The following is a 12,924-nucleotide window of genomic DNA, read 5'->3' on the forward strand; positions in this document are numbered from 1 at the left end:
GGGATTATGATGCCTCCTGCTTTGGTTTTCTTCCTCAATATTACTTGGGCTATTTGGGGTGTTCTATGGTTCCATACATATTTTAGAAATGTTCTAGCTTTGAGAAGAATGCTGATGCAATTTTGATTGGGATTGCATTGAATATTTAGATTGCTTTGGGTATATAGATTGCATTTTGACAATATTTATTCTTCCTATCCATGAGCATGGAATGTTTTTCCATTTCTTTGCATCTTCTTCAATTTCCTTCATAAGCTTTCTATAGTTTTCAGCATACAGATCTTTTACATCTTTGGTTAGGTTTATTCCTAGGTATTTTATGGTTCCTGATGCAATTGTGAATGGGATCAATTTCTTTCTCTTTCTGTTGCTTCATTATTGGTGTATAAAAATGCGACCAATTTCTGTACATTGATTTTTTTTGTACGCTGCAACTTTGCTGAATTCGTATATCAGTTTTAGCAGACTTCTGGTGGAGTCTGTCAGGTTTTCCATGTAGAGTATCCTGTCGTCTGTGAAAAGTGAAAGTTTTACTTCATCTTTGCCAATTTTGATGCCTTTGATTTCATTTTGCTGTCTGATTGCTGAGGCTAAGACTTCCAACACTATGTTAAACAGTGGTGAGAGTAGACATCCCTAACATGTTCCTGATATCAGGGGAAAGCTCTCGGTTTTTTGCCATTGAGGGTGATATTAGCTGTGGGCTTTTTGTAAATGGCATTTATGACGTTTAAGCATGTTCCTTCTATCCTGACTTTCTTGAGGGTTTTTATTAAGAAAGGATGCTATATTTTATCAAATGCTTTTTCTGCATCTCTTGACAGGATCATATGGTTCTTCTCATTTATTAATGTGATGTATCACATTGATTGCTTTGCAAATATTGAACCAGCCCTGCAGCCCAGGAATTAATTCCACTTGATCATGGTGAATAATTCTTTTTATATGCTATTGAATTCGATTTGCTAGTATCTTGTTGAGAAGTTTTGCATCCATATTCATCAGGGATATTGGCCTGTAGTTGTCTTCCCCCCCCCCCCCACCCCCCACCCCCCCCCGCTGGGTCTCTGTCTGGTTTGGGAATCAAAGTAATGCTGGCTTCATAGAATGAGTCTGGAAGTTTTCCTTCCCTTTCTATTTTTTGGAACAGCTTGAGAAGGATAGGTATTATCTCTGCTTTACATGTCTGATAGAATTCCCCAGGGAAACCATCTGGTCTAGGACTCTTATTTGTTGGGAGATTTTGATAACTGATTCAATTTCTTCACTGGTTGTGGATCTGTTCAAATTTTCTGTTTCTTCCTGTTTCACTTTTGGTAGTGTGTATTTGTCTAGGAATTTGTCCATTTCTTCCAGGTTGTCCAGTTTGTTGGCATATAATTTTTCATAGTATTCCCTGATAATTGCTTGTATTTCTGAGGGATTGGTTGTAATAATTCCATTTTTATACACGATCTTATCTATTTGGGTCCTCTCTCTTTTCTTTTTGAAAAGCCTGGCTAGAGGTTTATCAATTTTATTTTTTCAAAAAACCGACTTTTAGTTTCATTGATCTGTTGTACTGTTTTTTCGGATTCTATATTGTTTATTTCTGCTCTGATTTTTATTCTCTTCTGCTGGGTTTGGGGTGTGTTTGCTGTTCTGCTTCTAGTTCCTTAAGGTGTACTTTTTTTTTTTTTCCTTTTAGTACTTTGAATATATCTTGCCTGTCACTTCTGACCTGCAAAGTTTCTGCTGAAAAATAAGCTGATAGTCTTATGGTGGTTTCCTTATATAGAATAATTTCTTTCTTGCTTTTAAAATTTTCTTTCTTTGTTTAGGTTTTGATATTTTTCTTATAATGTGCCTTGATATGGATCTCTTTGGATTTATCTTGTTTGGGACACTCTATGCTGCTTGTGCCTGCATGTCTGTTTCCTTTCATTGTCTGTTTTGTCTTTTACTTTCATTTGGAACACATTGCTCTGTCTCATTTTGCCTATCTCTGTGTCTGTGTCCGTATTAGGTAGTTCAACTATGTCTGCTGGTCTGGAAGGAGTGGCCTTATGTGGGAGAGCCTATGGGGCGCAGAAGCACAATCACTTGTACACCAGACTCAGATGCTCCAGGCCTGTTCCCTCGGAGCTGCATGCACCCCCTGATCAGTGGTGCCAGACTGTTGTGGCTGTGTTGCTGGGAGGGCTGGTCCCTGTCCTAGCTGGCTCTGCATCTGGAGCAACTGATGGAGGTGTGCAAATGGGGTTGGGTTGGTGCCTGGCCTGGCTGGCTGTGAGGACCTGCTGAGATGCAAGGTTGTACAGGACTCTCAATGGGGGCATGTTTCCTGGCATTAGCAGTCTAGAGTGGCACTTGCCAGTGCTGGGCTCAGCATGGCAGAAAGAACAAAAATGGCTTCTGTCCATGTCTCTCAGTCTCCATGTAGAGCCCCAGGTGCTTCCTGACTCCCTGGCAGGTACTCCAAAATTAGTAAGTCGGTCTCCTTCACCTGTGATGTGTGCACTTTTTGATCTGGTATTTATGTACTGGTTTCTGGTTGAGTGAGTACCTGTACGTGAGGGCTTTTAAGGATGAGCAGTGGGTGTTATATGTAAGTGATGAACCACTAAATCCTAGTCCTGAAACCATTATTACACTCTATATTAACTACCTTTGATTTAAATAAAATAAAAAAAAAACATAAAAAGGAGAGTAGAATTCCTTTTCCTTACAGTTCTATAATTTTCTTGGACCTATTCCATTTTGTTTTTCATAGTCAGGTGTTTTGGGGACTCATGTCTCATGCAGGATGTAAGGGCCAGGGTTCCTGATATAGATCTCAAATATTTTGCTTTTCAGAAAAAAGCTTATAACTTTGAGAACTTTCCTGACTATGGAACACTGTACCAGGAGTATGTGTTTTCTTTGGTGAGACCTCTTGCCTCTTTTACCTGTCTCCGTGCTTTTCCTTTTTGTGAAGGCTCTATTCATCCAGTTTCTAGGTCTTTTTCTGTGGGAATTACTCTGAATATAATTGTAGATTTTTGGTGTCCATTGGAGGATGTGCGCTCAGGATCTTTCTATGCTGCCGTCTTGAACCCTCCCCTCCTCAAAAACGTTACTACAATTAGTTAATAGTTGTACCTATGGTAACATAAAAAACATCTTGGCTCATACTCCCTGTTACAGGCTACTTCTAGAAAATTACTGAAGGTTTGGATATTGTATGTTAGAAAAGCAAGTTACATCTGTTAGTCTAGGTAAATATGCGTAGGAAGACAGTAGCAGTTAGATTGTTGTGTGTGTCTGTGCCCCTGTTTTTTCACGTCAGGTAGAGCTAGGTGAGTGTTGCGACAGACTCTATAATCCAAAGCAGGAGTTTTGATTCTATTTCACAATTTTAAGGATGACAACCTCATGATAGGTGTCGACGATTAGAACCCTCACTCTTGTGATTTCTCTTTGGTTGGTTATAGAGAGAGCTGGTTGAAAGTCACCAACTTAGCCATGTCCACTTACAACGAGGTTACAGATAGGCCCTCTCTGGAGCAGGAACTGTGACTGCCAGCCATGGACCCTAGATGAATGGTGCCCCTTTGCGGTTGTCACTGTGGCAACCCCCATGCACATCTGTAAATGTATGTCAAAGGCAAAGATCTTGTAAACCAGAAATAAAATCCATGGTCAATATGTATTTTGTATTTTTTTTTTTTTTAAGTCTAAAGGAAGTTCTGAATAGAAGATCAACCAAGATTACATCACAAAAACTTTAAATGTATTTACAGAGTGAATAAGTTACATAGATAAACTTTGAATATGTTTCTGATGTGCAACTGGTTTACATGCACACATCTAACACTTGACAGCATTAAGTTTAAGGAGAAAACTGAAGAATGGCCCTTTACATATATGTTACAAATAAAACATGACATCTCTTAAGTAACAAAGTGACAACTCATAGTTTATCTTTATGATTCTACTTCTGGCTATCCAAATGGATATTAAAATATGCATGCGTGACCAGTGAAAAGACTTGGAATTTGTAATGTGAATTTAACTTTTTTCTACAAAATGGCAAAGTTGGTTAAAATTAACACTCATCCTTTTGTAGTATAAATATGCTCATATAAGCAACCTTCTAGTAAAAAGCAGCCAAGACCTTTACAAAAAGGTCTGTCTGGACCATATTTGGTGCTAGGGTCCTAATCACAGACTCCTGCAAAGAGATCCAGGGCTTTCAGAAACAGTAGCCTAGCAACATAAGAAAGGTACTTCATAGCAGCTCCTTTTAGATACAGTAATTGTATTCAAATTACAGTGTATATTAAATTGTCCATTTACAATTCCCTTTTCACATACACAGGCTGTCAGCTTTTGACCGTCTTACAGTTTTCAGTGGCCAGCTTCATTCTGCCTGTCCCTTCCTCAGCCCACCAAAAAAAGAAAAAAAGGAAAAAAAAGAAAAAAGAATGTACAAGTTTTAGAATATAAAACATTTTTTAGTGAAGAAAACATTGCACTTTTGCCAATCTAAAACTGCTTCTAGAAAGGAAGGTATTATTCAGTGTAGTCGGCTTTGGTATGCAATGGAAGTCACTTTCTTCAGTAGTGAGTTGCATCTGCTCAGTGAAATGATAACACCTTTGTGCCACACAGCATGATGGATGGAGTCTGTCCCAGAATGTTCTATGCTACCTTGGTTCTTATTGTATTGCTACACGTTGGAAGTTCTGTCATCCTGTTTAGAAAAGGTCCTACAGGTAACAAGAGGGAGAACAGTCTGACCAAGCCTTCTGAAGGCTGAAAAGACACTGAATGACGTCACCCCAGCATGACAGCACCCCCAGCTTGGAACGCATGGGGGATGGGAGGCTCCTGTCAGAGACTAGTGCCAGAAACACTGGAGTCTGGAAGAAAAGTAGTGAGGACTCGGTAACTCTGGGCCCTGCGAATCATGTCCCGGATCTCCATGTTCAGCTCCATCAGCTTGGTGCAGATTTCGGTCAGGCTCTGATTAGACCCTACCAACGCGTAAGTACCCGTTTGTCCCAGAGTTTGATGACGGAAATAAATATTCAGTAGTGTCTGGACCTCATCGTCAGAACTGCTTCCAAAGATGTCATTGGGCCACAGACTTCTGCAATTAAAAAACAGCACAGATTAGAGGCACTATTGATCACAAAGTTGGGAGGTTATTAGCCTCGGTAATATAAGAATATTACTTAAAAACACTAGCTTTGAGATATAACTCACATACTATACAATTCAACCCTCTGAAGCATACAACTCAATGGCCTTTAGTATATTCAGAGTTTTGCAAACATCACCATAACCAACTGTAGAATGTTACTGGTTTCGATGAAAATATCTAAAGCTTCTAACTATCAGAACGGAATTTGATTTGCTATAACATTCTGATTCTGACGAATGTGAAGATAGTATCAAAGTGTAAGGGGACAAGGATACATTCAGGTAATAGTTCGCAAGGCATACTCCAACATAATCTGAAGTGTTTCAACATTTTTAGGGATGACCAAAAGGCGAAAAATAACACCTAGACTTTAGACACACAAGTTCTAAAATCTGGTATTTCTGGCGTGGTAAAGAGCTGACAAGGATGTGTACAAAATATCTCGATGTCCCTTCTGTAGTGATTCAGTCCCCCACCATGACAAAGTAACTATTAGGCAAGGATTTCCTTTAACCATTTCTGAAAGCAATAGTAGAGTTACCTGCATTCCCTGATTTGCCGTAAAGCCTTGCCAAGTTCATTGTTCTTCAGGCACTCCAGCATGGACTGGATGGCCGCTTCGGTGGATGTGAAGGTTGGCTCAGACCATGCACCCTCTATATAGAGAGGGTCGGCTGCAATGGCCACAGTGGCCTCCTTCAGGTTTTTCTTTAAGTCACTCAGTTCCCTGGACATATTTAACAGCTGTTAAAAAAAAAAGTTATTTTTATTGTATTTAGTTGCAAGCTGGATTTTGCATCCCTTAGAGAAGAAATCTTCATTGTATTAAGGTCTGGTTAAGCACAAGCTTAATATCTTGGTAAGCTAAAACAGGACAAATAAAATTACTACATGGGATGTGTAAGGGGTTGGATGCATTGGATAACTTTATGTATCAACCACTGGGATACTCTCCTTAGATGAGGGGCTAACACTTCCTTTAACATGTTTTCTATTTAAGTAGAAGGACAAACCCGGAGTTAAAATGCGTAAGACAATAGGCTTGGGTGGAGCTGGGTTCAAATGCCAATTATGCACTGCACTCTGGGACCGTAGTCAAGTACATAGACTTATATGTGCTTCAGTTTTCTCATTTGTAAGACCGAAGACATTACCTGCCTCACAGGTAACTTTAAAGATGAGACGATGTATATAAAATGCTTAGTATTAAGCATTTATGTGCCAAATAAATATAACCATAAACATAGATCTTGCTTGAAAAAGAATTTTTTCTCACTATTTGTATGCTATGGGAAAAGATGAAAGGTACAATTTAAGGAAGAAAAATCTCAAGGTGAGGTTAGTATTCATGTTACAGAGGTAAGAGATATTTTACCTCAAAACTTCTCCGTTGGTACCAGCGATCATAAAAAGAGAACCTACGTCACTTCTTCGTGCCCCCAAAATATACTATGGAAGTCAGCTGTTTTGTAATTTGATCTCAACGGCATTTTAATGACTTGATGTGCACTTAAAGGTTTATTTTGTCCTTTGTAATGTAAGTTGATGATGTCTTCTTTGGAAAGTTGATGTATCCAACATTTTCATCTTTCTTCATTTCCAGCTAGCCCACGGGGCCAGAATTATTTGTCTTCGCACAGATGCCTATTAAATGCAACTACCTACTCCAGTACTAGGCTTAAAATTTACCGAGGTAATTCTTCTAAGTAAGATATCAGAGAAAGAGCTTGGGAAGACTGCAGAGTAGGGGGACCCTGAGCTCCCTTCCTCCAGGGACAGCCTGAGGCTACAACTTCATATAATGCAACACCCTCTGAAAACAACCTTAAGACCAGCAGAACAGCGTTTTCACAGCTAAAGATATAAAGAAAGGCTACATCAATAGGGTGGGAGGGGCAGAGACTTGGTAAAGAACCAAACTCCAGGTGTGGTGATCCACAAGGAGGAAGGGTATCACAGGGGCAGAGCTCCCTGAGGAGTGAGGGGATCAAGCCCCACATCAGGCACGCCTTGTCCTGGGAGTCAAAATGGGGAAGATGAGCCCCCATACCATCCAGCTTTGAAAACCCCTGGGGCTCCAGAAGAGGGGGAGGACTATAGTAAACTGAGGTTCTGCTTTTAAAGGGCCAGCACACTATATCAATCATTCTGAGGCATTTCAGAGGCAGTAGTATTAAAAACATCTGGGCTATATATGAAGCAGATTTATTGACTAATTTTAGGGCATGTGTCAGACAGGCAGGGATTTATAGGAACTTCTTCTGGGAATAAAAGTGTTGGTTTCTTCCTCTCAAGTCTAGCCGGCCTGATGCTGGGGGTATCCAGTTCTGCCAATCTCTACCACCGCTAGCTCTGCCATGGCAGGCAGGCCTCTCAGCCAGAAGGTACCAGGGGCTAACCCCCACTACCAGCAGACCTGTGGCACCCGTCGCCAGGTAACTCAGCCAGCCTAGGTGGGGTCAGCCCTGCTCCCCAACATGCCTGCAGGAATCCTGGCCCAGTAACAAAGGCAGGCACGTACAGCCCACAGAGGCGATGCCCCTGGCGTGCCTGGTTCTCCTGACCAGGGGAATGTACTACGGGGCTCTGGAGGACACCTTTTATATAAGGCCACTAATTTCAAGATCTAATACAAGGAAACAGAGTTAGACAAAATGCGGAAAGAGGGAAATACGTTCCCAATGAAAGGACAATATAAAACCTGAGAAGTCCCAAACAAAACAGATGAGTAATCTACCTGATACAAGTTCAAAGGAATGGCCATAAAGATACTCACTAGACTTGAGTAGATGAACTCAGAATTTCAACAAAGGGAAAATATAAACAACCAGTCAGAATTGGAAAATATAATAACTGAAATGAAAAATACAATAGAGGGAATTAAAAGCAATTAGAGGATGTAGAAGAATGGGTCAGCAATCTGGAAGACAGTAATAGAGAGCATACAAGCTGAACCGCAAAAAGAAAACCAAATTTTAAAAAAATGAGGCTAAGTTAAGGGACCTTTGGACAACATCAGTTTTACTAACATTTGCATTATAGGGGTCAGAAGGAGAAGACAGGGGCAGATAAGTAATAACAGACAACTTCTCTAACCCTGAGAAGGAAATACTCCAGATCCAGGCCCAGAAGTACAGAGCGCCTCGAACACAATGAACCCAAGGAGGTCACATAATATTTAAAATGTCAAAAAATTAAAGAATCCTAAAAGCAGCAATAGGAAAGCAACTAGTTACACAGGAGGGAAGCCTCATCAGGCTATAAGCTGATTTCTTGGCAGGAATTTTGAATGGATCATGCCACTGCCTTTTGGCCTGCAAAGTGCTAAAAGGAAAAAAGTCTATAACCAAGAATACCCTACCTGGGAGCTTATCATTCAGAATTGAAGGAGAGATGGAGTTTCCCAGATGAACATTAAAGGAGTCTATCCCCACTAAACCAGTCTTATAAGAAATGTAAGGGACTTCTTTAAGCAAAGAAAAGTCCATAACTAGAAGAAATAATGAAAAAAAATTTCACTGGTAAACCTATACTGAAGATGGCAGGTCATTTACTTAGCTAGTATAATGGCTAAAAGAAAAAACTAGTAAAGTCCATTATATCTACAAAAATTAGGTGATACACAGAATAGATATAAAATATACATACGTAAAATGGGGTAGGGAATTAAAGATGTAGCTTTTAGAACATGTTTGAACTTCAACTTAAAACATATTGCTAGACACATAGGATGTTATATATGAACCTCATGGATAACCACAACCAGAAAGCATAACACTGAAGAAAAGAAAGCCACCAAAAGGCAAGGAAAGAGAAGAAGAGAAGAGCTATAAAAATAACCAGAAAACAAGATACTACCTATGAGTACATACCTATCAATAATTGCTTTCAATGTAAAGGTTCTAAATGCTCCAATCAAACCCCTAGAATGAATGAATATATAAAAAGAAAACAAGATCCACTTATATGCTGCGTACAAGAGACCAACTTCAGACCTAGAGACATACAGACTGAAAGTGAAGGAATGGGAAAAATATTCCATGCAAATGCAAGTGGGAAAAAAAGCTGGGGTGGCAGTATTTATATCAGACAAAATAGACTTTGAAGTAAAGACTAGCAAGAGACAAGGACATTACATAAGGATAATCCAACAAGAAGATATAGCAATTGTAAATACCTATGTACCCAAGCCTAAGAGCACCTATATAGATAAAGCAAGTATTAACGGACATAAAGGGAGAAACTGACATTAATACATTAGTAGGGGAATTAAATACTCATTTACATCAAGGGGTAGATTATTCAGACAGAAAATCACAGCAGATTTGAGTGCCATAGGACTAGATGGATTTAGGATTTAACAGATCTATACTGAACATTCTGCCCAGGAATAGAATACACGTTCCTTTCAAGTGCACATGGAACACTCTCCAGGACAGATCACATGTTAGGCCAAAAAACAGATCTCAATAAATTTAAGTAGATAGATACCATATCTACATATCTATCTACAAAAGATGCTTGCATCTTTTGTAATCACAATGGTATGAAAGTAGAAATCAATTTAAAAAGTAATGGAAAAAAACACATGGAGCCTAAACAACATGCTATTAAACAATGGATCAATTAAGAAATCAAAGAGAGAAAAATATCCCAAGACAAATGAATATGGAAACACAATGGTTCAAAATTGATAGGACTTAGCAATAGAATTTTTTTTTTATGTTTTATCTTTGAGAGAGAAAGAGGAACAGAGTGCAAGCCAGGGGAGGGGAAGAGAGAGAGAGGGAGACACAGAATCCAAAGCAGGCTCTAGGCTCTGAGCTGTCAGCACAGAGCCCGACATGGGGCTCGAACTCACAGACTGAGATCATGACCTGAGTCAAAGACACTTAACCGAGTCACCCAGGCCCCCTTGCAATAGTATTTCCAAGAGGAAAATTTACAATGCTTCAAGCCTACCTCAAGAAATAAGAAAAATCTTAATCTAACCTGACATCTAAAGGAACTCGAGAAAGAAGAACAAACAAAGCACTGTTAGTAGAAGAAAGGAAATGACAAAAGATCAGAGTAGAAATAAATGAAATGGAATCTAAAAAAAATGGAAAAATGAAACTAAGAGTGGCTTACTAGAAAAGATAAAGACTGGGGTGCCTGGATGGCTCAGTTGGTTTAAACGTCCGACTCTTGGTTTCGGCTCAGATCATGATCTTGCAGTTCATGAGTTCAAGCCCCACATCTGGCTATGTGCTAGCAGCAAGGAGCCTCCTTGGGATTTCTCTCCCCTTCTCTCTCTGCCCCTCCCTGGCTTGTGTGCATTCTCTCTCTCTCTCTCTCTCAAAATAAACATTAAAAAAATATGTTGAGTAATTCCTAGGAATAATCTTCCAAGACTGAATCAGGAATAGAAAATCTGAACAAATTGCTAGTAATGGAATTGAATAATCCCCAAACTCTCAGCAAACAAAAGTCCAGGACCAGATGGCTTTATGGGTGACTTCTACCAAACATGTAAAAAAAATATTTAATACCTATCCTTCTCAAAGTATCCCTAAAGTTGAAGGGAAAGGAATGCTTTAATGCTATATATGTAAAAATTGTCAACAAAACATTTGCAAACAGAGTTCATCAATATATTAAAAGGAGCATTTGCCATGATCAAGGGGATTTATCTCAGGGATTAGGGATGGTTCAATAGCTACAAATCAACCAATGTGACAACTACATTAACAAAATGAAAGATAAAAATTATATGATCTTAATAGATTCAAAAAAAGCATTTGACAAAATTCAGCATCCATTCATAAAAAACCTCTTAAAGTGGGTATAGAGGGAACATACATCAATGTACTAGAGGTCATATATAACATACCTGTAGCTAACATCATACTCAACAGGGAAAATCTGAAAGCTTTTCCTCTAAGATCAGGAACAAGCCAAGGATGCCCACTCTTGCCATTTTTATTCAATATGGTACTGGAAGTACTAGCTACAGCAATCAGGCATGAAAGAGAAAGAAAAGGCATCCAGATTGGTAAGGAGTACATTAAACTGTCACTATTTGCAGATGTCGGGATACTATATATAGAAAACTCTAAACTCCACCAAAAAACGATTAGAATCAATGAATTCAGTGCAGGATACAAAATTAATATACAGAAATCTGTTACATTTCTGTACACTAATAGCCAACTATCAGAGAAATTAAGAAAAACAATCCTATTTACAATTCCATGAAAAAGAATAGAATGCACAGAAATAAATTCAAGGAGGTAAAAGATCTGCACTCTGATAACCATAAGACGTTGATGAAAGAAGCTGAAGATGACACAAATGGAAAGATATAGCATGCTCACATATTGGAGGATTATTTTAAAAAGGTCAATACTACCCAAAGCAATCTACAGCTTTCGTGCAATTCCTGTGAAAATACCAATGGCATTTTTCATAGAACTAGAACAAATCCCAAAATTTATATGGAATCACAGAACCCCAAAAGCCAAAGCAATTGTGAGACAGAACAGCAAAGCTGGAGGTATCCCAATCTCAGACTTCAAACTATATTACAAAGCTATAGTAATCAAAGACAGTATGGTAATGGAACAAAAAGACACACAGATGCTTGGAAAATAGAAGAGGGCCTAGATATAAATCCATAGTTACACAATTAATGGACAAGGCACAAATATATGATGGAGGAGAAAAAAATCTTTTCATGAAATGGTGTTGGAAAAATGAGACCACTTTTTAATACCATGTCCAAAAATAAAATGGATTAAAGATGGGCAGTATACTCTTGGGCACTGGTCTTATCAATATTTTTTTGGATACATCTCTTCAGGCAAGAGCAGCAAGCGCAAATAGAAACAAGTAGGATTACGTGCAACTAAAAACTTTTTGTGCAGTAAAGGAATCCATCAATAAAATGAAAAAGCAACCTATTAAATGGGAGAAAGTATTTGCAAATGATGTATCTGATAAAGGATTAATCTCCAAAATACATTACCACTCACACAACCTGATGAAAAAATGGGCAGAGGACTTGAATACGCGCTTTTTCCAAAGACCTACAAATGGCCAACAGTCCAATGAAAAGATGTTCAACATCACTAATCATCAGGGAAATGCAAATTGAAACCAAAATGAGGTACCCCTTCACACCAGTCAGAATGGCTAATATCCGAAAGATGAGAAATAACAAGCGTTGGGGAGACTGGGGAAAGGAAGCCCTTGTGCACTGTTGCTGGGGATGTAAATTGGGGCAGCCACTGTGGAAAAACAGTATGGAAGTTCCTCAAAAAATTAAAAATAAAACTACCGTATGATCCACTTATTCCACTACTGGGTACCTTACCCAAAGAAAACAAAAACACTAATTAGAGGAGATGAATGTACCCCTTTGTTTATGGCAAGGTTATTTACAATAGCCAAGATAATGGAAGCACCCCAAGTGTCCATTGATAGATGAATATGTAAAGAAGACGTGGTACAAAGATACACACACATACACACACAATGGATAATTACACAGTCATAAAGACAATGAGATCTTGCCTTTGACAACATGGATGTATCTAGAGGGTATTATGCTAAGTAAGTCAGATGGGAAGAGATAAAAACTATATGATTTCACTTACATGTGGCATCTAAAAAACAAAACAAAAAAGCAGAAACAGATTCAAATATAGAGAACAAACTTGTGGTTGCCAGAGGGGAGAGGGGTTGGGGACTGGGTGAAAGACGTGAAGGGGATTAAG

At 38.9% G+C, this 12,924-nt stretch overlaps 1 protein-coding gene across 11 annotated transcripts in view; it reads right to left on the reverse strand.

The window, feature by feature from the left end:
- Positions 1 to 3,653: 3,653 nt before the first annotated feature.
- The window catches only part of FRY (FRY microtubule binding protein), a 443,455-nt gene continuing 434,184 nt past the window's right edge, over positions 3,654 to 12,924 (reverse strand). For all 11 annotated transcript variants that reach the window (XM_060637419.3, XM_060637417.3, XM_060637413.3 and 8 more), the window contains 2 exons: positions 5,709 to 5,911; positions 3,654 to 5,113 (listed from right to left, as the gene is read on the reverse strand). In XM_060637419.3, the coding sequence (XP_060493402.1) occupies positions 4,855 to 5,113; positions 5,709 to 5,911 (462 nt within the window). In that variant the 3' untranslated portion in view covers positions 3,654 to 4,854. The remainder of the gene's footprint in view (positions 5,114 to 5,708; positions 5,912 to 12,924) is intronic.

The sequence above is a fragment of the Panthera onca genome, chromosome A1 (assembly GCF_046562875.1).
Source record: "Panthera onca isolate mPanOnc1 chromosome A1, mPanOnc1 haplotype 2, whole genome shotgun sequence".
NCBI lineage: Eukaryota > Metazoa > Chordata > Mammalia > Carnivora > Felidae > Panthera > Panthera onca.